The sequence below is a fragment of the Alternaria burnsii genome (assembly GCF_013036055.1).
Source record: "Alternaria burnsii strain CBS107.38 chromosome Unknown 740, whole genome shotgun sequence".
Taxonomy (NCBI): Eukaryota; Fungi; Ascomycota; class Dothideomycetes; order Pleosporales; family Pleosporaceae; genus Alternaria; species Alternaria burnsii.
In genome coordinates this window covers 347,953-370,355 of record NW_024066112.1, presented here as the reverse complement: position 1 = coordinate 370,355, position 22,403 = coordinate 347,953, and the positions used below count along the sequence as shown (strand labels likewise).

Here is a 22,403-nt window from a genome sequence, read left to right as displayed (position 1 = left end):
TCGTCAGAGCGGTGATGGCGGAGGTCGGTGCATGTAGTCGAATCAGGCACCGCCCCGCTCCGCCCTTGGCGCAGGACACATGGCGGGGGAAGACTGCAGTCCTCTTCAACACGTAAACACGGTCGCTCCTGCTTCCTCAATCTAGTGTGCCTGCTGCACCAACCAATTTTGAATCGTAAGCCTAACATTGCAATCGCATGCCTTGGGCAGGTACAGCCGAGAGCCATCACCATCGCACCTCTGACATCGCTGCTAACCTTTCCTCCACTGACTGTGATCCTACAGCGCTCATCGAGCTTCTCTCCCACTCTCATTGCTCACACCGCCGCCAGAGGACATCTTCGCCTTTACATCGGCTCAACCTCTTCATTAATTCCGCATTCTTCTTTCCTTCCTCAGTCACCCTCCTGAAATTACCTGTTTTCACTGTCGACCCTACATCTCCCTGCGTTTCGTCTTTACAGCCAGATCCACAACATCCTACCACTACCGCCCACTTCACTAATCGCCAAAAGTTCTCTGTGCCAACAACAAACACTCATTGTGTGCTGAGTCAAGCCCCGAACTACAACCAAGACTCATCCGAGCGGCATCGTCCCTCACTGTGTTGCACTGGATACGTTCAGTCTGCATTTCCGTGACTTTTGCCGACACTTCACCACATACAAAGGCATGTCGGTTCCGAATCGACACTATGCACCCATAGACGGAGCCTGTAATGTTGATACACACACACGCAAAGCCTCGCGTAGTCCGCCGAATGATGATGTGTGCTGCATATATGTTCATGCTGGCGCAGGCTACCATAGCCACCAGAATGAGAGGATTCATCTCGAAGCATGCAATGAGTGAGTGCTCCGATGCGTCCAAAAGATGTCGCAAAGTTCGCTCGTGCTGATATGCGTAGTGCTGCACAGTTAGCCATGTTAATCCTTAAGAACGGCGGCTCAGCCCTCGATGCTGTCGAGGCCGCCATTAAGACTTTGGAAGACCGAGAAATCACCAATGCAGGATACGGCAGCAACTTAGCCATGGATGGCGTCGTCGAGTGCGATGCTTCCGTGGTCGACCATTTTGGGCGTAGTGGAGCTGTTGGGGCTGTAGCTCGTAAGCGTTCGACGACCAAAGCTGTGGCTTAGTACTGATGACGATCGCCAGAAATCAAAAATCCTATATCCCTAGCACGAATGGTCCATGACCATACCATGAGTCCGCTAACGCTGCGTCGAGTGCCTCCAAACCTTTTGGTATCTCAGGGCGCCACTGACTTCGCTGTCGAGATGGGTATGCCAATCCTGCCTCATGATGCACTCATCTCCCCTGCGGCGAAAGAGCGTTGGATGCGATGGCGCTCCGACTTGAGAGCAGCCGAGCGCAAGTCCAAGAAGAGTGGTGCACATCCATCATGCTGGAAGATCAGGGATGCTACGGCACCAGCCGATGAGCGGGCACAGGAGCGCATGCGCGAACAGCACACTCAGAACCTGCTACGGGCATATCCGTCTCTGCTGCAATCACATTCGCCTCCGATATCGGATGATTCAATGTACGGTCAAGGTGAGAATGCGTCTTGTGATCCTTCGGTTCCTCCTTCAGAGCAGTCTTCGAGCTCTTGGGTCAGCGATGAGCCGACCAACGCACCCGACCTGACCGATACAGCACCATTGGCTGCCGAGGCTCGTCCGCTCACTGTTTTTGATGCTTCTCGCAGTGCCTTCGTAAACAGCACGCAACAGATACCTACTGTGAAAGAGTATCGTCGCGACGCAGGTTATGAACGCATCATGGAAGACGCGCAGATGGAGGGCGACGACACAAACTACGTACCGAAATCGCGTGGAGCGTGGGCTGATGGATCTGGAGAGGATTTCGACTCTGAATCCAGCGTGCAGACAGCGAAGGGCGGTCCTAAGGAGAAGGCTCAATGTGACGCGATCGATACCCGCCTACCGGAAACCCCAGACGAAAATGTAGTCCAGTCGCGGCTCGCTGCTGCATCGACCCCATTAAATCATGTCAAAGAGACAGCGCCACTGCCGCCCATGCCATCTAGTCACACGGCGCATGAGGTCGAAGAAGACCATATTACCGATACTGTTGGCGCTATCGCAATCGACAGCTGGGGTAACATTGCTTGCGGTGCATCTTCCGGTGGCATTGGCATGAAGTACCGGGGCCGGGTGGGCCCGGCAGCTCTTGTCGGCGTAGGAGCCGCGGTCATCCCCATTGACCCTGACGATTCCGAACAAACATCCGTCGCGACAGTTACAAGTGGGACCGGGGAGCACATGGCAACCACCATGGCTGCCACAGTATGTGCCGAGCGTCTCTACCAGAGCGTGAAGAAAGGCCGTGGCGGCGACTACGTTGAAGTGACCGAAGACGAGGCTCTCCGAGCAATGATCGAGAACGAATTTATGGGTACGTCAATCGCTTTGGTGTTGTCTACTCAATTCCATACTAATATCACGCCAGGGCATCCAAGTGTCAAGCACAGCAACTCGGCTGGTGCCATCGGCATCCTCGGTGTGAAGAAGATGCGCTCTGGCATATTGCTCTACTACGGACACAACACTGACTCGTTCGCTATGGCATCCATGTCTTCGGGTGATGATCGTCCCGCCTGCTCCATGTCTCGCAGTAATGGTAATGGCCAGATTGCGCAGGGTGGGAGGATGGTGCCTGTGAGGCGCAACAAGAGGACCAAGTCAACTCAAAGGAGGTGATTGTGGTAGGCGTAGGCGGCGCTTACAGCGTCACTTTACGAGTTCATACCTCCTGTCACCTGGGATGGGAGTCTAGATACGAGTCAAGCAACTGACGGCATGGCGAGCGTTCCTGTTTCCTACTCGTCATCATGAGAAGGCTTTTGCAAGCTCGAATGTGTATATCATCAGTGGAACAACTTAGCCAATGGTCGTGATCGTATGGTAAGGCGAAATATGATACGATCAAGACACGAAAGAAAGTAATCTGGTGTCTACTGGATTAGTGGAAGACGAAATGCGTGTCGTTGCAGAACACTCGTTAGATATTGGCGGTAAAATGATACCTAGCATCCTGTCTCACAAACTCTCACACTACGACCGGTGCCAAGAACCGGACACAACACACTCAATTCTTCTTGCTTGTCGGGAATTTCCTTCAGTGTGCCCTGGTGCGTGCAAGAAACTGGAATGGTCCAGGTTTTGCTAAGTTAACTGGTGAGACATTCGGCTTAGGAATGTGTCCTATCGACGAATTTACAGGCCATCCTTGGAGGAATATGTCTGTTGAAGGTGCATTGAGCGATGCGTGTCGATGGCACCCTGAAACATAGAACATTCCAAACGATGATGAGTTAGCAAAGCTCCAAGCTTTTCTTTGCCTTCCCGGTCTTTGCTTTGGCGATGTTTCCTCAAGGTGCCCTGAGCACGTAGCAAATCGATACCGCGCTAGATACATACCAATCACATTAATTCGATGACTCGTCAGACATGGAGAGGGAAGCTTAAATAGCACAGGATTGGGTGTATGAGCGATACGTTGGCTCCATGGCAACCTCGGTTTAACCACCGCGACGCTACTCTTCGACGGTCCCCAAAGCATCTCTGTAGACCTCATACACTCGTCTCACGCAAATCCCTTGTCCTACTTGCATATGGAACCATATCACATTGAAGGTTCGTACCTGAGCCTATGATTTAACATCTCACTAACTCTATTTCCCATCGTACCCCTTGACTCCCTTCTCCCCACTCCCCTCGACCTTCCCACTGGCCACCCCCAGACTCCTCTCAAACGCCCCGGTAATCCCCATCTGGTCTGTTAGTATACTGACCATATCAAATCCCCTCTCTGCATACCCCCTGGCGTCCTCTCCTGAGTTACAATACATAGCCACTTTCTTTCCCTCCGCATGCGCCGCTTCTTTGATGCTCTCGATCGCCTCCTCCAACTCCTTGTCCATTGTCGAAGTCAAGATAGGATGCCCAATGTTGTTACCGAGATCAAACGGCCCGATTAACAAACAATCTACGCCGGGTAAAGCGGCAATCTCCCGGCAGGAAGCCAGTGCAGACGCAGTTTCTATCTGTACGATCGTGAGAAGCGTACTGTTCGCGTGGCGAAGGTAGTAAGTTAGTGGTTCATTCGAGAAACATTGCGTGGGGAGGGGGGAGCCGAAACCCCGGGTGCCTTCTGGGGGAAATTTGGCGGAGGATACGAGCTTTTTGGCGTCTTCGACTGTGTAAATCAGAGGGACTATGACACCATGGGCCCCGCTGTCGAGAGCGCCTGTGCGAAGTGTCAGTTTGTGGCGTGGGGATGCTGAGGGTGATTGACGTATAGACAAGGAATTACTTACGCTTTACCATCCACGGTTCGTTTGCTGCGATACGAACAAGAGGGCTCACGCCTGCGTGTGCTATGGCGGTGACTGCTTCATGCATTTGGCTGTCGTTGATGTTGCCGTGCTCCGTGTCGACACATATCCAGTCAACGCCTGAACGGGCGATTGCCCGAGCATGATTTGTCCCTGGTAGCATCTAAAGCGCCGTCAATCTCTCTACATCAAGTTTTGTTTCATCTTCAGGATGACTTACCTGCCATCCTCCGAATGTCGGCCCGCCTTTCTGGAAGGCCTTGTATATCCGGCTTGCTTCTTGGAGGGTGTTCATGTTTCGCGAACGGAAAGATGATTGGCTATTCTGGAATAAAGTGATCTGGGGACGCTTGAGGAGTGATTGAGAAGCCGGTTTGAGTGACTTCGACAGAGTGGCTCTTCGTAGGGCGTGCGATATCGTCATGGCTCTTGCAGGGACGAGAGGGGTATATTGCCGTGTTGGAGATGGCTACCCCACACTGGGACGCGCTAGGCTATGCGGGTTTATGGGGAATGGCGGTATACTCTCTTTGTTAACAAGTCGGAATTTCGAGGGGATTTCTTGCCTGGGGGACCTGAACGATGATCGTCTATTCTTATATCCATGGTGACGCATGCTGTTACGGGTCTTCTTCTGTGCAAGGTGAGTCAAGGGCGCCTGGGGTCTTTACGGCGGATACGACGCCCTATTGGATTTGTGGAGCCTTTTATCTCCGTGCTATCAACATCAACGCGCTGTGACCATGTCAGAGCTCACTTCCATCATATTTGGATATTTGACTGCCGTTAGATGACAATGATCGTCTATCATATCGTATGCAGCCATCATGTCATTGAATACTGTCGCCGGCGCGAGCCAACATTCTCGGAAAAACAACCCCAAAGTAAAAACCGGATGCAAAACGTGCAAGTAAGATGATGGATTCGCAGTTACCTGCCAATGACTTTACCAACCGACGATAGAAAACGCCGCGTGAAATGTGACGAAGACCGGCCTTATTGCCTAAAGTAAGCAGGCAAGCTCCCTCACACGCAGGCTTGAAAACTGCCATGTTCACCTGAGTAGATGCACTAGTACTGGTCGCAAGTGCGATGGGTACAGCCGAATGAAGCATGCATACCAGACTCAAGTCATCAGCTTCGCGTTGGGTCCATCGAGGATGCCTCAGCACCCAGTTTCGTCGTTTTCCGGATCTGGAAATGCACAGTATCTGGAGTTCTACCACTACCACATCGGACCAATGTTATCCCGCAGATTCGACGGGGACTTCTGGTGTGGGATAGTCCTCCAAATGGCACAAGCCGAATCCTCTGTCCGTAACGCGATGATAGCCCTCACTTATCTAAATCAAACACAACGCGACAGCCTAGCAGATACGCGTCATGATACATCAAAAAGAGATGTGGAGACCAGCCGCCAATTTGGGCTACACTACAACAAAGCCATCAGGTGTCTTGTAGCCCGCATGAGTGAAGCATCATACGCGCCAGAAACGGGGCTGGTGACCTGCCTACTCTTCGCCTGCATAGAATTTCTGCGAGCCGATAAGCAAAACGCCTTGCTTCACATGCGAAACGGGCTTTACATTGTCTCCGAGCTGCGGAGAAGACATGGTGTTGACACGCTTTCTCGCGAGTCCCGTACCAAGATTATACACAATGGCATCAGCGGACCACTAGAGATGATCGAGAAGACTCTTGTCCCAATCTTCACACAGGGTCTGATATCCGCACTACTACATGGTGTAGATGTGGATATGGAATTTGCTTTCCTCGAATCTACGCTGCTGAATCACCTGCACCTGCAAACCTTCAACAATCTACGCGAGGCGCGTTTTTCATATTGCGAGATGAGAGACGCTTCAATTATTCTTGCGCGCGATTTCGCTATCAAGCTGTTCCAAGGCCTTGAACCATCGCCATCCGATGTTGAGCGGCAAACCCATGTTCTAGCTTGCCACCAGACTTGGTTCAGAGCTTTACTCGCCTTTGAAGAAAGCTCTGCGCTCATCTCTGAAGAAGACAGGCTTGCGATGATTACATTGAAAATTGGTTATTACACCACTTACACTGCTTCCGCATGTGTACACGATGCCAGTCAGATGTCGTTCGATGGGTATCTCGATAGTTTCAAAACCATCATATACCACGCTAAATTCCTCGTAAACAAGACTGCAGACACAGCGAGTCCTGCTCAAGAGCACAGGATGCATTCTGGCGCTGCTGCCAACTTCACATTCGATACTTGTCTAGTCCCCGCCTTGTACTATGTCGCCCTCCGCTGCCGCCATCCACCTACCCGTCGCGCTGCTATCGCGCTCCTATCTCGGGATCTCCCCCGTGAAGGCCTCTGGGACCCCGATCTCTATCGCATAGTAGCCGAGCGTATCGTGGAGATTGAAGAGAAAGAAGTTGACGGAAGGGGCTGGCCAGTAGAGCGAACGAGATTGTGGAGTGCAAGTGTAACGGCTGACGTCGGTGAGGAGAGTGGACTTCGATCAGATTTCTTGTTTGCAAGGCATGTTGGGAGCGGGGTGGGGAATACGTGGAGCGAAAAGGAGGTGCCTTCTGTAGCTGAGCTATATGTTGAGGTGTGCAATGCAACTTAGACGCTTAGTAACAACGCCAAATATCTGTGCATAGCGCACACAGAGCATCGACAGACCCGCTATACTAGGATTATCAATCTCAACTTCAATCGCTCACAGACAGGATTGTCCTCTCCGTGCCAGAAATGTCTACAATTATATGGATATCCGCTGCCTCCCAGAACCTTACACACTCGTCTTTCCAGAGAACGCCAAGTGACTCCAGACACTGCCAAACCGCACCGTTTGGCCCTTATACCAGCCATGGTGATGCTTTTAGTACAATCAAGAAGAAGAGGAACAACAAGCAGAAGAGTGATGTTACATATCCGTAATCATAGCCTGATCGTCGCCACGCTGACCCTCGGTTACGATACCAAGAAGACGCGCATACGGCACCGTAATACGCTGGAGGTCGCGATGTTTACCTGCATGCCATGTTAGCAACCTGGAATCCGAAAACATCGTAAAAGATAGGCATGTGTGTGTGAGAGAGAGAAAGAGAAAAACTTACCAAGAATCAACACCGCCTCCTTGAGCAACTCCTCCCTCTTCCACCCGCAGATTTCTTCCGGCTCCTTCATTGCGCCTTCATCCTCTTCCTCATCGTTGTTGCCCTCCTCATCCTCAGAGACAAGACTGCCCATGAGGCTGCGTAACAACTCTTCAATCTTCCCTTTGAGGCCCTCAGCACCAAGACGCTTAACGTACATGGTAAGATATATCTTAAACTCCTCCCTCGCACCCAGGGTACGTGCAGCTGCAACGCGGTTCTCGAGATGCGCCACAGACGCCGAACTCTCAAACGTTTCGTAGCCCTCTGCAGAAACCAGGATTTTAATGAGTCGCTGGAGGTGGAAGGCGCGGCCTTGGAGTAGGGATTGGTTCGTCGTGTTGCGTTCGAGTGCAGGTATGATTCCCGCTGAGATGTTCTCGATAGAGACCTGATCGTCTTTTTCTTTCTGTGCTGCGTTTTTGTCTTTGGAAGATCGGATGTTGCCGACGGAGGAATCAGTAGAGTTCCAGTATTGACTTGTAACACCCCACCAGGGTTCTGAGAGACGTTGCCAAATGTACATGTCGGGGTTGTATGCGTAGCCCTCGCCGTTTGACATGGCTACTGTTATGCGACCCGCAGAGTTTAGGCGCGCGAAGACGATGCCAGGAGAGCGCGTGAGGTGGGGGCCTTGGGCATAGGCTGCAACGTCGAGGATGGGAGCTAGGGAGATGGGTGGGTGCGGTGCGGACATTGTTTTTAGGTTCCAGATGTAGACCATGCCGACTGCTGTTATGCACATTAGCCACCAGCCACGGCAGTCCATGATTACCGGTTGTGCTTCTAGGACCATGGCGTTGAGGGTTCGGCGACCGGCGGGAGTCCACGCGTATACTGAGCCGTCCTCGCATGCCGCTGCAAAGAGGTTCGTGTTGCCTGTGACTAGGAGTACGGCTTTTGGCAGGAAATCTTGCCAGAGTGACTGCCCCTTGCTGGTACAGGTTAGTCTTGTTGGATCGTGGTCTTGTGGACGGCCTGTCCGTGATGGCCCGCTGGCGTTGCGAGCTTCTAGGATGACAGTGTCTGGTATTTCTGCCTTTCCTGTATTGGCATCAACACCACTCTGCGGTGGCTCGCTGCCGTCCATGGTTCGCACGATAACACTTCTGACTTTTGGCACAGCCAATCGTACCTGGGCGAGGGCCATGTGAGGATTGACGATGGCGGGCCTTAAAACTGATGGAGGCTCTGTCAGGTCGTTTGTCTTCGATGGTGCAGCAGCCGGGGGAACAAGACCCTTCTCACTGTTAAGTACAATTGCTGCACCTCCAGGTTTGACTGAACCAGCCAATCTCCGCTCTACTTGTCTGTCTTCATCGCCTTCGATTTCAGCGAATTTCCTCTTGTTTCCTATCAACATGGTTGCGAGTCCACCTTTTGGAAACCCATCGTATGGCTTCGACAGATCTAAAATATTGTGGGGATTATCATTCCTACCGCCTGACGTGGCTGTTGCAGAGAGGAGCTGCGTTTGAGGCAAGGATGATTCGCCGACACCGGATGAAGACGACATGAGCATAGGTGCTATCCGCTTCTTGCCATCCTTATTGATGGTCACCCTTTGCTTGAGCTTCTCGACTCTAGCATCTGGAGCTGGCTCAGTAGGGGCCGCTGGTGGTGCAGCAGCGCTCGATCCATTCGTGAGGCTTGTCGTAGTAGTGGCGCCGTTGGTTCCGTTAGGAATGGTTGGCGGTTGGACTGCACCTCCGGCGTCGCCCATGAGTGCACCCATCCTGCCTTGAACACCCTTTAACTCTCCACTCTTACTGCTCTCTTCCAAAAGTAGTGCGTCTGTACCCTCGATGATGCCAACTCTTCTGCCGGCGCCGAACTTGGCAAGCGTCTTTTCGTTCTCTGCCAATGTCGCTGGATAGCCCAGTTCTCCAGGCGCAAACACGAGTGTCAATATGCTACCGTCTAGACTGGTGGCGTATAGCGTTTCTCCGTTTGGTGCCCACGACAAGTCAGAAATAGACTTTCCTGCCAGCTCCTGCGAGATCATAAACGGTCTAGGAAAGCTTGTATTCCACACACTCAAGCATTTGTCTTGTCCGGCGCAAGCAACAATTGTAACAGTTGGCTGGTTGATAGTTCCGTCCTTTTCTGGTCGCGGTGGGTCCCGGTAAAACAATCGCGGAGAAAACGAGGTTACTTCAACGGGCCCTTCATGGCCGACCAGACTGATGTCTCCGTCCCACGAACCACGCGCAAGGATAGCGACGGAGCTAACTGGCCCGTTTGTAGCATTCGCAGCGGCGATATGTGCGCCATCAGGCGACCATGAGCAACGGCGGAAGTATGTGGTAAGCGGGGAAGTCTGGAAGGGCGCGGTGATGGTATGGTCCAAAACAAAGTTGTTAACCTGGTCTTGCTGCGAGGCGTTTGGCGGCGGAGAGTTGAATCGGTAAACCTTGATGGTGCGGTCGTCGCTAGCAGTAGCGAAGTATTTGTTGGCTGGGTCAAATGTTATGCCCTTGACGTGACTCTGGTGGTTTGACAGTGTCTTCAACTTCTCGAAGGAATGCCCAGACCAGACTACGACTTTCGAGTCCAACCCCACCGATACCAAGATTGACGAGTCAAATGACCAGCCAAGATCCTGCACATCGTTTTCATGTCCTATGAGGCGGCGAGTGACGCGCCAATTCTCGACGGGCGGGGGTTCGTTCGTTCCTGCGATTCTATCAGCTCACCTTCATCGTGGGTGCCCTGCCTTTACCCACCAAATGTTGGACGCGCCGGCGCCGCATTTTTGTCGAGCGTGTAGACGCATACTATCTTGTCGTCTGCGCCAGAAGCCAGGTATTTGCCGTTGGAAGAGAAGCGGACCGCGTGAATGGTACCAGAATGATGGCTCACAGCCGCGAGCTGCTTTGGTTTCGTATACGAGGGGTCGTTTGAGTTCAGGATAGCCTCGGTGGACCATACACGTACATAGCCATCTGTATATGATGTGTCAACAGTCTTCTCGGGAGGAACGCATCGCGCGGGAAACCCCAGGGTAGGTTGACGAACCTCCGGCAGCCGTGGCCAAGCGCGATCCATCAGGGGAAACGTGGCAACTGTATACTTCGAAGTCCTTCTGTTCGCCTATGACAAGCTCGTGTCAGTAACATGGCAATACAACAATAGCACATGCATGCGCAGAGATGCACCAACCCGGGTGTGTTAACCACTGTGGTTTAATGAGATGCATGGTCGCGTAAATATCGCTAGCAGTTGAATCATGCTATTACGCGACCATGAAAGTAGGGCAGAAAAGGCTGGAAGAAGAGGTCGTGGGTTGATAGTTGGGGCGCACGTTTTGGTGAACCGCGACAGTTGTCTGGTGTTGGCGACGCGATCTCGCGGTCGACGCTACTTGGCAGACGTTTGGGCAGGGGTTTAAGGTTTAGGTGCATGCGCCGATCGAAAGTGTACGTTAAACGAGCCGCTCAAGACTGTGGGGGTCTATCATGCATTCATGCTAACACTACGCCTTGGTCTTCCTTCATCTCGCTGTCTCTAATCATCTGTTACGCAAGAACGGCTAAGGTCCTCTTCGAAGCTGGCCAGCCATCCCGCTTCCCTATTGGTTGCTTGTTACAAAGACATCTGAACCTGGAACTACACTACTCAACGCGACATTCTACTGAATGCATCCTACCCAGCTTCGTTATCCAAGTCATGATCCAGCAAGCCCTTGCATACATAATAAAGATGCTCTGCTACACGCATGTCCTGCTGCTTGGTGCCAAAGCCCATGCAAACCTCGCTTGAGTTCATTGGAAGCAGATCCATTCAACGAATGTCAACTTCGAAACTGGATTCCATAGCAGACGAGCCGAGGCTGATAACAGCGTGATCGACAGGTGACGCATGGATTGTGGATGGAACGGGTCATGATGCTGCTCATTTCGCCTTCTTCCTCTTTTTAAACACCACCGCTGGTGTAGCTGGCGCATCCTCCTCCTTTTTCACAATGGCCTCGGCAGCTTTTGATTCCGCTTCTTCAGCCGTGGGTATGTCCTGCAGGGTCTTGGCCTCGTTCTCTTCTTCAACTTCAGCTTTCACTCCATCCCCATGTTCTTCTCTCTTGACCTCTGGCTGCGATTTTTTCTTCCCAAGCAAGCTCTCAATGTCATCGTCATCGCCACCCTTGCTGCCCGGGAAACTCTTGTACGTGTGTCCCCAGCCTTTCCGTTTGGTGATGAGCTCTCCGGCAGCCTTTTGCTCCTCCTCATCCTCATCCAGTTGCCGCTTCCGTACACCCTTATTCAACGATGTTGCCTTGAACTCTCCGTCCTCGGTGACTTCTCCCATGACTTCTTCCTTTACTGTCTTCCATTCGCCCGCTATCGCCAAATCGCCTCTTGCAGCCGCGGGAAGCGCCACACCCATAGCTGCCAATTGCTCCCATTGTCGTTTCCTGTCGTCTACTGTGGCTTTCTTCTCGGGTTCCTTCTTGAATGTGGGCTTGCCGCCTACGCCAGTCGCGACGGAAGGAGTGGAGGATGCCGATGGTACAATGCCATTCAGCCGAGCGACCTCTGCTTGTGCGCGCGCCTGATTGCGCTTCTCGTTTTCCTGTTCGCGATGTAGTCCCTTCAGACTACGCTGGATATTGCCTTGGTGGCGGCCGGTCGCTTCGTGCTGCGCGCGCTCGAATTTGGTGTCCTTGACAAACACGGAGCAAAACTTGCACCAGTATTTTGGCTGCAGTAGAGTTAGTTTATGACGCGCTTGTCTTTCTTGGTCTCACTTACTGTCGATTTCCAGTATTCGGCCATGGTTGAAGGCCAGAGGAGTGCTTCGCAACCATCCAAAGTCCGGGAAAGCTTGCTGGCGCACGGTCCAGGTGGTCTCGGTGGTCCGCAATGCGAAAACGAGACGAGTTCGCATGGCGCGAACCACGACTGCGGATCTTTCACCGCTACCCCCACTTAAACACAAATCCGTCTTCACATGTCTCGCACTAGTCTTTCATCGTCATACCTTCCACATTTCTACATGGACGGGGCTAGGCTCTTGTGATAATGATAATGCACGTCATCCAGTCGACTAGGAAGAGCGTGGCATCTATGGAGACGCCGGCTAGCAGCAGAAAAGCAAGCCCTTACTACTATCGTGCCCTTAGACGTACTAGAGAGTCGACTGCATTCACGCGTTTGGGCTAAAGGGCGCCTTAGCGATGTGCGCGTGAACATCAACCTTCCGTCTTAGCCGTCCATGTGTGTCTCGGTGGACTGCCTACACAATGTTGCCCTGCAACACCTCGCACACCCATGGAGCCTTCGAATGCTGTATCCCTGGCTTCATCCATCATACAACTTGTCGAGTACTCGGCCAAAGTGGTACACAAGGGTAAAGTGGGCGGTCTACACGCATCTGATGCCAACACCTTGAAAGAACCTACACTGCTCGATGACGCGATAGCTAACCTCGCCGACTTATCACAACAACTCAGGAAGACACAGCATGTAGTCCGAGATTCCAATACCACTCCTGATCAACACAACACAGCGGATGCGCAACTTATCGCATGTGCGAAAGATGGTGCGGGAGTGGCGAAGATTTTACAAGCCACACTGGACCAAGCGAAGCGCAACCACGACGTGGGCGAACAAACTGTACTTGATCATGGACTACGCAGCGTCTTGTGTTTGTATTATAACCAGAAGACGATATCAGCTTTTTTAGACACGCTCAATTCTGTTCGTAAGCAAGTAGATATCGCTCTTCTCGCCTCACTCAGGTAAGTGTGATACTCCCGATGCCATCACCCATTAATTGTTGACACAGAAAATGCATCTCACAGCTTGATCAAGCTCATCTGGAAAAGGGATGGCTTTCCGGGGACAAAGCGGCCAACGCCCGTGTGCAGTTACTTTACGCCGTCAACCATCACAATTGGAAGCCCACGGAAACGGCTGACATTTCATCGTTTTCAGACACCTTAAAAGGCTCCGTTGTAAGCGGCGACATAGAAAGTCGCTTTGCAAGCATGATTTTGGCACACTTACGATTCACTGGCTTACCCGATCGCTTGAAGGCAGTCCCGTGTACGCACCCCGGAACTTTTCAATGGACATTCGACGGAAGCTACCATCGGAACGATTCTCGTGATTACGAATCCTTCCCTCGGTGGCTCGCTGCAGTCGATTGTAGCAACCTCTATTGGGTTTCTGGCGAGCCCGGTGCTGGGAAGAGTACGCTGATGAAGTTCCTATCCAGTCACCGTCGGACTGCTGCCCAATTACAAACCTGGGCCAAGGCAAAACCAGTCGTCAGGGGAAGGTTTTTCTCCTCAAGTCTGGGAAACAACATGCAAAAGTCGCGATTGGGCCTTCTACAGACTTTGCTTTATTGCGCACTCAAACGTGACAGGAAGACCCTACTACATGTTTTCCACCATCGCTGGCAGCAATTTGGGACTTTTGGCGGGGGTCGACAACCTTTTACATGGAACGAGCTACGCCATGTCTTCATCATGATGGTTTCCACCCCTCTCACGCCGAGGTCATTTTTCTTCGCGATCGATGGCCTAGATGAACTTGACGGAGACCCGAAAGAACTTGTGCAATTTCTCACGGACGTGGCTAAGTTTCCGCAAATCAAACTTTGCGTAGCTAGCAGGCCAACACCAGAGTTCCTTCGCATTTTCAGAGGCGAGCCTTGTCTTCGCCTCGAACGCTGCAATCGCCAAGACATCCACAATTACGTCAAGGCTTCGTTAATAGGCAACGAAGTGTATGCAAAGTTCAGTAGCTCAGACCCCGGATCTGCTACCAATATCATCAAAAATATAGCCAACAAGGCAGCCGGCATCTTTCTTTGGGTACATGTCGTGGTAAATGTTCTACTTGATGGACTGGTGACAACAGCCCGCATTTACGACCTTAACGCTCAACTAGATTCCCTCCCGTCTGGGTTGGAGCAACTCTTCACGAAGCTCATTGGTAGTCTGAATACACGGCACCTGAGGCACGCCTGCCAACTCTTCCGTTTGTTCGCTGTGAAAACACGACCAATGTTACTGGAGCTCTGGTTTGCAGACTGTGAGAATGATGATCCAGCACTGAGGAGCCAGGCCAGACCGCTGTCAAGATCCGACATCTTGGTGCGCCTCGGAACTATGAAACGTCAGCTAAACTCTCGATGTCGAGGTCTACTAGAAGTGGAAAGCTCGCACAAGGGCTCCAGCGCCGTGCTGTCGGAAGGTACGTTCGTGTTGTATTCGAGGTCCAATCGAAGCTGAACACAGACAGCATCTCATGTCACCTGGACACATAGCATTGCGCGCGACTTCGTCCGATCTCAGCGAGTCTGGAACAACGTGCTCGATAATACCGGACACGACGCTTTCGATCCGCAATGGCACTGGGCCAACAGCCAACTCGGTCTATTCAAGACACTTGCTGGTACCATTAGTACCAAGACCTCCCACTTCGCATCCTGCATCGAATACGCATTAAGACTAGAACACCGTCTCCAGATTTGTCCAATCAAATTTCTGGATGAAGTAGGGCGTACTGCAGCCATATACTCGACGGTATACGGCGAACTAATACCCCGCAAGCTAAATGTCAGCATCGATGACTTTCTTGATTTTGCTGTGTTGTTCAACCTCACCAGCTATGTTCGTACCAAAGGTGTCACGCTACCAAGAGAAGACTTGGTGCGTAGTTGTCGCTTACTAGGCTTGCTAGATGTCAAGCAATGGGAGGTATGTTCAAAACGCTTTGGCGCCCCAGCAGTCTGGAACGCGGATTTCGAGGAAAGGAAAAGAGAGATGGAGCGTGTAATGAATGGTTTGCTTGATCGTGGGAATGATAAATCGAGATGGGAGAGGGCTAAGAAGAAGCTGTCTAGGCAGAGAAAGACGTAATCTGTCGCTCTGGAACGTACGTTTCGATAACCTGGACAGAGTATACAACGGATGTCTTGGCAGAACCAGTTCACATCTTACTATCTGGGATCATTGCAGAGGGTCTGCATAGTATACATTTTAGGGAAACATTGTTGTACATCGCGAACCATGGAAAAAAACACGAGCATACCAAGCATACCACCTCATTCTCTTTCCAGGGCCGTCAGATTGAACTCCGTGTATTCCGGCATCTCCCACCTCTTTTCCTTTCCTAGTGGTAAAAGTCCCGCAAGCCACCCAATTACCCTATCAACTCTTAGACTGCTCACCATCCAAAGCGCCCAACCCGCCATCCAAAGCCCCCACTCTGAACTCGGAAGGGGACCCTTTCCATCTGCGTAGGGCCCAAGCTTCTGACATTCCTCAACAGGCTGCTTCATGGCCTCTTGATAGGCTTCCAGCGCAGCATCGACGTCATCACCATGTCGAAACAACTCGCCTGCAAGGACGTATGCGCCGATGAGGGAGAGTGTAGTGCCCATTCCTGTAAAGGGTGAGGGACAGTATCCCGCGTCGCCAAGGAGGACAACGCGGTCCTTGTAAAGTTTATGCTGAGGCATCTTCACTTGGCCGATTTCTGTGGTGTAGAAATCTTGTACAGTGTCTAGGCCTTGGAGAAAGCGTGGGCACTCCCATCCTGCATCTTGGTACAAGCTCTTCCAAGCATCTTTCTGTTCCTCCGCGGATCTCTTCTGGTAAGTCGCCATGTGGCTTGCTCTGTCTTTGTCTTTGCCGTTCATGAGGAATAGGTAGACTTGCGTCGCCGGTTGGTTGCCCGTACGTGTCATTACCATGCGGTTGTTGGAAGCGAAGTAGATGCGCGCTAGGTTATCTTCTGTGGGAAGACGAGGGATATTGTAGTATGCGGCATGGATATTCATGGAGTGGAAAGCCGAGCTGGAAATCTCGGAGCCAAAGGCAAGAGAACGGGTCCGTGAAGCTTGACCATCTGCTGCGACTACCAGATCGAAGATGCGGGTCTCGCCGGTGGAGAATGTCACTGTTGCTGTCTTGGGGGAAGATGAGGATTCAGAATGGCAGAGCGCGGTGATGCTTTTGCCGAACTCGTAGGTCAGTCCACCTTTGACATGTCCTCTGGTGGTTAGTATCTCGCGTTCCTGGACGCTGACATCATGCATCATTTTGACGAAATCCCCCCTCATGAACTCAAACTCATGGGTTAGAGTCAACCCTCTAGCGGTGTCTCCCGCTTTCGTGATACCGAATTGCATAAGGCTTTTACCATTTCGGTCAACAAACTCCATGCCGCCTTCCTTGACACAGTAGGAGCGAATTGTGTCAAGGAGACCTAGTTTCTCCAAGATAGGGATGCCTTGTGCTTTGATATCAATCTGCTGTCCGCCTGTCCGGAGCGTGGGAAACCGTTCTATGACCATGATCACGTGATTGGGGTTAGAACGTTGGAGCATGAGGGCGAGTGCCGGACCGCAGACGCCCGCGCCTACAATGAGAATGTTCAAGCATGATGGCGATGTCGTCATCTTCGCGATAGTAGCGCTGGTGTATGAGAACGTAGGCTAGACAAGGACGAGGGTTTGCGGAAGGTTTACGGAACCTCGGAGGGCTTGTGGTAGGAAGCTCGTAGAAGACTTGTAAGAAGCTTGGTATTGATTCTACCTAAAAATTAAATTTGGCTTCCAAGGGTTCCCCTCGCGCTGTATGTTATAGTCCCATTGCTACACAAAGCCATCGGCGTCCGAGTCGGCTCCGACTTCCAATCCGTAAGACCGGAGGTATCTCCGTGAGGCACATCAGCGGCCGTCGGACAAGCTCTTTGAGACCGGTGAAAGGCCGGTGCTAAGTTACCCTTAAATTCACATGCCTGCTTACTGCTAATCTAATCTGATCTGATGGCGTGATGTCTTCGCTGAAATTGCTAAAGTTGATACTAAGCTTCTTGATTCAGTGCTCTAGGCAACAATAAAAGTGATATTGCGTAGTGGGTCTCACTGTTGCTTGAGGGCTGTGACGACAGTCATTGGATACATGATTTAGGCAGCGAAGAAAGCACTACAGTACGAGCATCAGGCTACAGCCCATGACACCATGAAGCCAAAAATTCCTCATCTTCCCTGGGGGTATCTAACCATCTGCGGACATCTCAGCAGCCCATATCCCAACCCTTTTCCTGCCCAGTCACTCAGATCGATAACGGTACTATCCACAGTCTTCCAGCCCATCTTCTCGTAAAACCTCTCGGCCGAAGCAGTGGTCTGTACGATTACCAATTCCTTCTCTAGTTCGTACTCACGATACATGTATTCTATCATCATCCTCCCGACCCCTTTTCCCTGCCACGCAATCTTGACGTTCATAGCCCCAATTGCTGATTCATGGTATAAGATATCAGTCTACTTGTTGACTAGATTCTGGCCGGGGAAGAGCTACTTACTGACATGGGGCTTACCAGCCGTGATACAACGCCATTTAGCGATCACGTTCCTCGACCAGTACCGTCCAAATGTCCCTGGATAGGTAGGTCCTACTTCTTCATTTGGAGCGACCGCCTGCGCACTTGACGGTGTCACAGCATTAACCCAGCTCCCGTCCTCCCACTTCACCAGCCCCCATCCTACCGTCTCTTTGTTCCTTGAATCCACGGCTTTGATCAAGCGAAACTTTTGCCCGTCGGGTTCAGTAAAACGTCCGGAGAGTCGACTGATGAGGGCATTTGACTCTTTCTCTGTAGCGATGCTGTGGTAGGGGCTGAACTGGAAATGGGTCAGTAAAGAGGTCTCGGCGGCTTCCGTGCGAATTGCTGCGAGGGTGGGGATGTCGGAGAGAGTGGCGGGGTGGATGGAGATGGATTCTGTCATCCTTGTTGTGCGATGAAAGTACAAGGTATCGATCGATATGGGATGTTGGTGGGATCTTTGTTGCGTTTACGACACCATACCTATTGCGGGGTCAGTCATGATCAACGACGCCGATCGTGGCGAAAGAGTGATAATACCATGTCGCATACATCCTGCCACAATTGGCGTAGTGCTTAGAGCTATCATATCTTACCACAGCAAAGGCTTTAGCTTTGGGAAACTGGTTTCCTAGGCTCGAGGTGCACATGGACCCTGAAATGTCAACCAGTTGATATTAGCCCAAGTCCTTGAGTGGTCACGCCTGCAGCCAGCCAATCACAGACGTTTCTGGTCCGACTCATTACATTTCACGCTTCTGTCTTATGTGTTACGACCTTAGAGGCCCTGCTTGCGGGGCAATAAACGATTCCTGTGACCTTATGTTATGGTATCAGACACTGCACCCGTGTACTTCTAGAGCTCTGTATAGTACGCTCCGCGAAGCTTTCCGAAATCGTCCTCTGCTTTCGAAGCGTTTCGTCATTTTCCCTCAAGACCGAGAATGAGCAGCTGGATAACATCTCCTTTCGACAATTCTCTCATGTATCTTCCACATTGCCTCTGGATGATGCCAACTTGTATGCGCCAGCCCCGCATCTAACCATCTGCGATGGTCGCAATCATAGTTCCAATATCTCTTCTTCATTGCTTCGCATAATGCCCACGGTGCCTGTCGCAATCGACAAGTACCGCGAGTTACATTAGAGAGAACCGGCGACTATACACCACGTATCGGACCTTGCGTTATGGTGATCAATCGCAAAATCTGGTTGTTCAACCAGGCCTGTCATTTCTAGTGATGCGACAACGAATGAACAGAACGTTTGTGAGCCTTCTTGAGGCTGCCTCCAAGGAGAGAATCTAGGCACGCAACGACCAGATTGTGCAGCATCGTGTGGCTACAAGCGTGACGTGAAATAGAGAGAGGGCTCCGGTGATTACCACGATATAACATGTGCAGACTAAGTTTATTCAAATATGGTATGATGAGGAGCTAAAGATATGTTAGCTGAACGTAGCCACTATTTTTGCGACGCAAGTAGCGAGTAGCGGCCTCAAACAACCGAAAGCGCCGCAACAAGCTGAAAATGAAGGCAAGCCTAGAAATGTCCAGAAGTGTACGCCACAGACTTGGCGTAAGATCTGGCGATCTTCTCTATTCTTCGAGTGCCTAGGTATGCTCATGTGTGGATTTGCGCAATTGTGGCTAACTACATCAACTCTAAGACCTCGAAACTCCCGGCTACTTATCGTGCATTGGATACTAACCCCATTCGGTATCGATTGGTTGTTGCCACAATGTATAGACGCTTACATGTTTGTCAATATAGAGGCGCATTAATCGGTAAACAGTGCATACAACGAGGCAGAACAGGATAGTCGTACCCCGCGAGACGCAGCCCCCACGGCAGGGGCCAGGCATTGTTTCAAGTGGGAATGGGTGTAGCCGCAGCTGAAAACTGGAAAGATTTACTTTTTCAGCCTCAACCTGCCATACAAGTGCATGGCTAGATCCACGATTATGGGAAGGAACTCTTCTTCCAGCCTTGTGTCATGCCTTGCCACTACGATTGCTCCGAGAACCGTACGTTCGCAGCTATACCTGATTATTCGGATATTTCTGGGCGTGGGGTATGTTATTTGCACGAACTAATGTCTTCAGCTGATCGTCATCCAAGGTTATCGTTGGTTACACCACCACCGCAGGAATCACTGTCTTCATCATAACGATTTACTATTTTATCGCCCATAATCCTGATTTAGATCCTTTTTGGAGTGGCCGAGACCATGAACAACCACAGATACCGTATACTCCAAATCCAGTCGATAAACTGATACTCCGGCACCTACGGAACTTGTGGAGGAAGATCAGAAAGAACTCGGCGCCATCAGAAACAGCAGTACAGCTCATAAGCAGAAATTCGAGACTTGAAAAGGCTCTATTAAAGGTACAAAGCCTCCATTCAGTACAATTAGCATGACTGATCAAGTGGATCAGGGCGTCCTTACTTTGAGCGATCTGCAGATTCTGACAGGACTGTCCATATTGATAAGTGGATATGCTCAGTTACATTGTGGTCTCTCCATATATCACTGGCAGATCTTGGTGTACTTGACATGGTTCTCTAGTCTCACACACCTATCTTGTCTCACCTTTCTGAGGAATCACTTGTACAATCATCCTGGAGAACGCCTCTGGAGACTTATTGGAATGGGCGCGCTGGTAGTGATGCTGATTGTGGCACTCCTTCCAACCGGTAACTACAACTCCAACAGCGATCCAGCAGGTTATGCAATTTGCACATTTCGGCAATTGGGAATGAACTATCAACATGCGGACTATTCCTCCTCTGAGGACCCGGAACTCGCATACGGATCTATGATAGTATCTGTTCTACTCATAGGCCTTGGTTTCGTTTCAAGAGTTGTGAGGCTTCATCGAAGGCTAGCTATAGGACTCGTCGTTGCCAGTCGAAGGTATCTCAGCGAATACGGCCGCAGGTTTCTTCGTCTACAATATGAGAAGACGAAGTATCCGTCAGACCCCTCAGTTCTGTCTCAAGATCAATCCAGCAGAAAGAGAATCCTGAGAAATCTTTTCTTCTATCGCCCCTTGTTGAGTACGTATCTCGCTTTTCGAGCTGTGCTGGACCTCTGGTCCTCCATGATTGTTGAGGTAAGATCTACACTTGCGTGCAGTAGACTAGGAAGACGTCGATTCAAACTAACGGTGACAGGTGTGGTGGCTATTGGCTAGCTTCGCCTGGGGGGTTTATAATCTCCGTATGAGCATGGACGGTTGGTCGAAGAGTGCTCCTGATTCCGGGGACTGGAGCTTTGGACAGATCACCCCGGTCATCCTGCTATTGGCTCCACTGCTAAACGTAATCGAGCTGGTTGTTGGCAAGTGAAAATTCGAATGAACTGCAGACAGTGCTAATCAAATTATTGTAGAAAGCTCTGGTGACGGAAAGGCTGCAAAAGAGCCAGCAGAAGCTATCATTCAGCCGGAGCCACCTTCACGGACAGAAACAATGGAAATCGCAACGGGACTCGACTCAAGCCATTCAGACGGAGTGCATGAGGAACCGGATCACGACTTTTATCAGGAAACCTGGTTCCACGTCCTTGTCTTTTACTTGCTGCTCGCACTCATTTTCATCACCATCATAGTTCTATTCGTACCGAGGATATACTTTGTCGAAAAGCCGTCAAAGGGTCAGCAGCTGGGTTACTTTATACCTACGGTCAACTTTATCGCCTGGATACCGATCGCTTTTATGATGGGTGCGGTTAACTTTGCTTTATTTTCACTGCTTACCGAAAGCTGGACGAGATTGTTGATTGCGCGTGTATGCATTGCAATATCGACGTATAGTGTTTATACATTTTTCTTGATGTTTTTAGATTATGGGTACTCGATCGCAGTTTGTGTTTTGGCATTCTGTTACATCGCATTCTGCATCAATTTGGCTATGAAGACATCGGGCAACTCATCAAGCAGTAGCTAGAGCTGTAGATCAGAATTGGATAGCAATGATCTAATACTATTCCAAACTACCTCTAGCAGTTTGGATCCCTACTCCGTTCTCCATAGATTCATCACAACGACCTAATTGACTCTCACCGCGTCAAGTTCGGTTGGAAATACCCTTTCTTGACATGGCGAAGAAGATGCGCGCAAAATGTTCCGGTATTAACAGGGTGGTGGTGGAGTAATGAAACATTGAAGTTAGGATATTGTGGAGATGACCACTTGTTGGAGTGCGCGGCTTACGCGCTGGGCCCCTTCTTGCTCGGCGCGTGGTGAGCAAAGTCCTTTGACCCGTAATGACCTAATTTGCTGCAGGGCTCTAGGCTTACTCTGTGGCTTATCTGTGGCTTCAGACTACACCCTTTCCAGAACATCCTGCACGCCTTACAGACTCTAGCGTCGCAGAGAAAACCGGGAGTAAGATCAGCTACAAGACGGCCTTTTCTTCTAGTTACGCACCACGATACAGCCAATAAATTCTAATAAAAGGACAGAACATATAACAGAATGGCAACATGCTTGCAAATGCAGAAGCCTTTAGACGCTGAATAGAAAAAAATTATTGGAGGCCTTGTT

The 22,403-nt window shown here is 50.9% G+C and overlaps 6 protein-coding genes across 6 annotated transcripts; 3 read left to right on the top strand and 3 right to left on the bottom strand.

Moving 5' to 3' along the window:
• Positions 1–860: 860 nt before the first annotated feature.
• GT037_004967 (n-terminal nucleophile aminohydrolase) lies at positions 861–2,741 on the top strand (the record flags this gene model as incomplete). Its single annotated transcript, XM_038930014.1, has 4 exons — positions 861–1,107; positions 1,159–2,421; positions 2,476–2,684; positions 2,736–2,741. 4 exons carry the CDS (start codon positions 861–863, stop codon positions 2,739–2,741), a joined length of 1,725 nt encoding a protein of 574 aa, XP_038786964.1.
• Positions 2,742–3,700: 959 nt separating this feature from the next.
• Positions 3,701–4,787, bottom strand: GT037_004966 (2-dehydro-3-deoxyglucarate aldolase; the record flags this gene model as incomplete). Its single annotated transcript, XM_038930013.1, has 3 exons — positions 3,701–4,275; positions 4,346–4,526; positions 4,584–4,787. 3 exons carry the CDS (start codon positions 4,785–4,787, stop codon positions 3,701–3,703), a joined length of 960 nt encoding a protein of 319 aa, XP_038786963.1.
• A 736-nt stretch (positions 4,788–5,523) lies between these two features.
• On the top strand, positions 5,524–6,972 carry GT037_004965 (uncharacterized protein; the record flags this gene model as incomplete). The annotated part of the gene is made up of 1 exon (XM_038930012.1): positions 5,524–6,972. One exon carries the CDS (start codon positions 5,524–5,526, stop codon positions 6,970–6,972), a length of 1,449 nt encoding a protein of 482 aa, XP_038786962.1.
• Positions 6,973–7,272: 300 nt separating this feature from the next.
• On the bottom strand, positions 7,273–10,703 carry GT037_004964 (hira-domain-containing protein; the record flags this gene model as incomplete). Its single annotated transcript, XM_038930011.1, has 5 exons — positions 7,273–7,379; positions 7,466–10,180; positions 10,231–10,449; positions 10,523–10,597; positions 10,667–10,703. The coding sequence occupies 5 exons, from the start codon at positions 10,701–10,703 to the stop codon at positions 7,273–7,275; spliced, it is 3,153 nt and encodes a 1,050-aa protein (XP_038786961.1).
• A 695-nt stretch (positions 10,704–11,398) lies between these two features.
• GT037_004962 (fad nad-binding domain-containing protein) lies at positions 11,399–18,253 on the bottom strand (the record flags this gene model as incomplete). The annotated part of the gene is made up of 6 exons (XM_038930009.1): positions 11,399–12,202; positions 12,253–12,419; positions 13,557–13,638; positions 15,686–16,878; positions 17,536–17,763; positions 17,830–18,253. The coding sequence occupies 6 exons, from the start codon at positions 18,251–18,253 to the stop codon at positions 11,399–11,401; spliced, it is 2,898 nt and encodes a 965-aa protein (XP_038786959.1).
• GT037_004963 (uncharacterized protein) lies at positions 12,772–15,374 on the top strand (the record flags this gene model as incomplete). Its single annotated transcript, XM_038930010.1, has 3 exons — positions 12,772–13,241; positions 13,289–14,706; positions 14,755–15,374. 3 exons carry the CDS (start codon positions 12,772–12,774, stop codon positions 15,372–15,374), a joined length of 2,508 nt encoding a protein of 835 aa, XP_038786960.1.
• Positions 18,254–22,403: the final 4,150 nt, after the last annotated feature.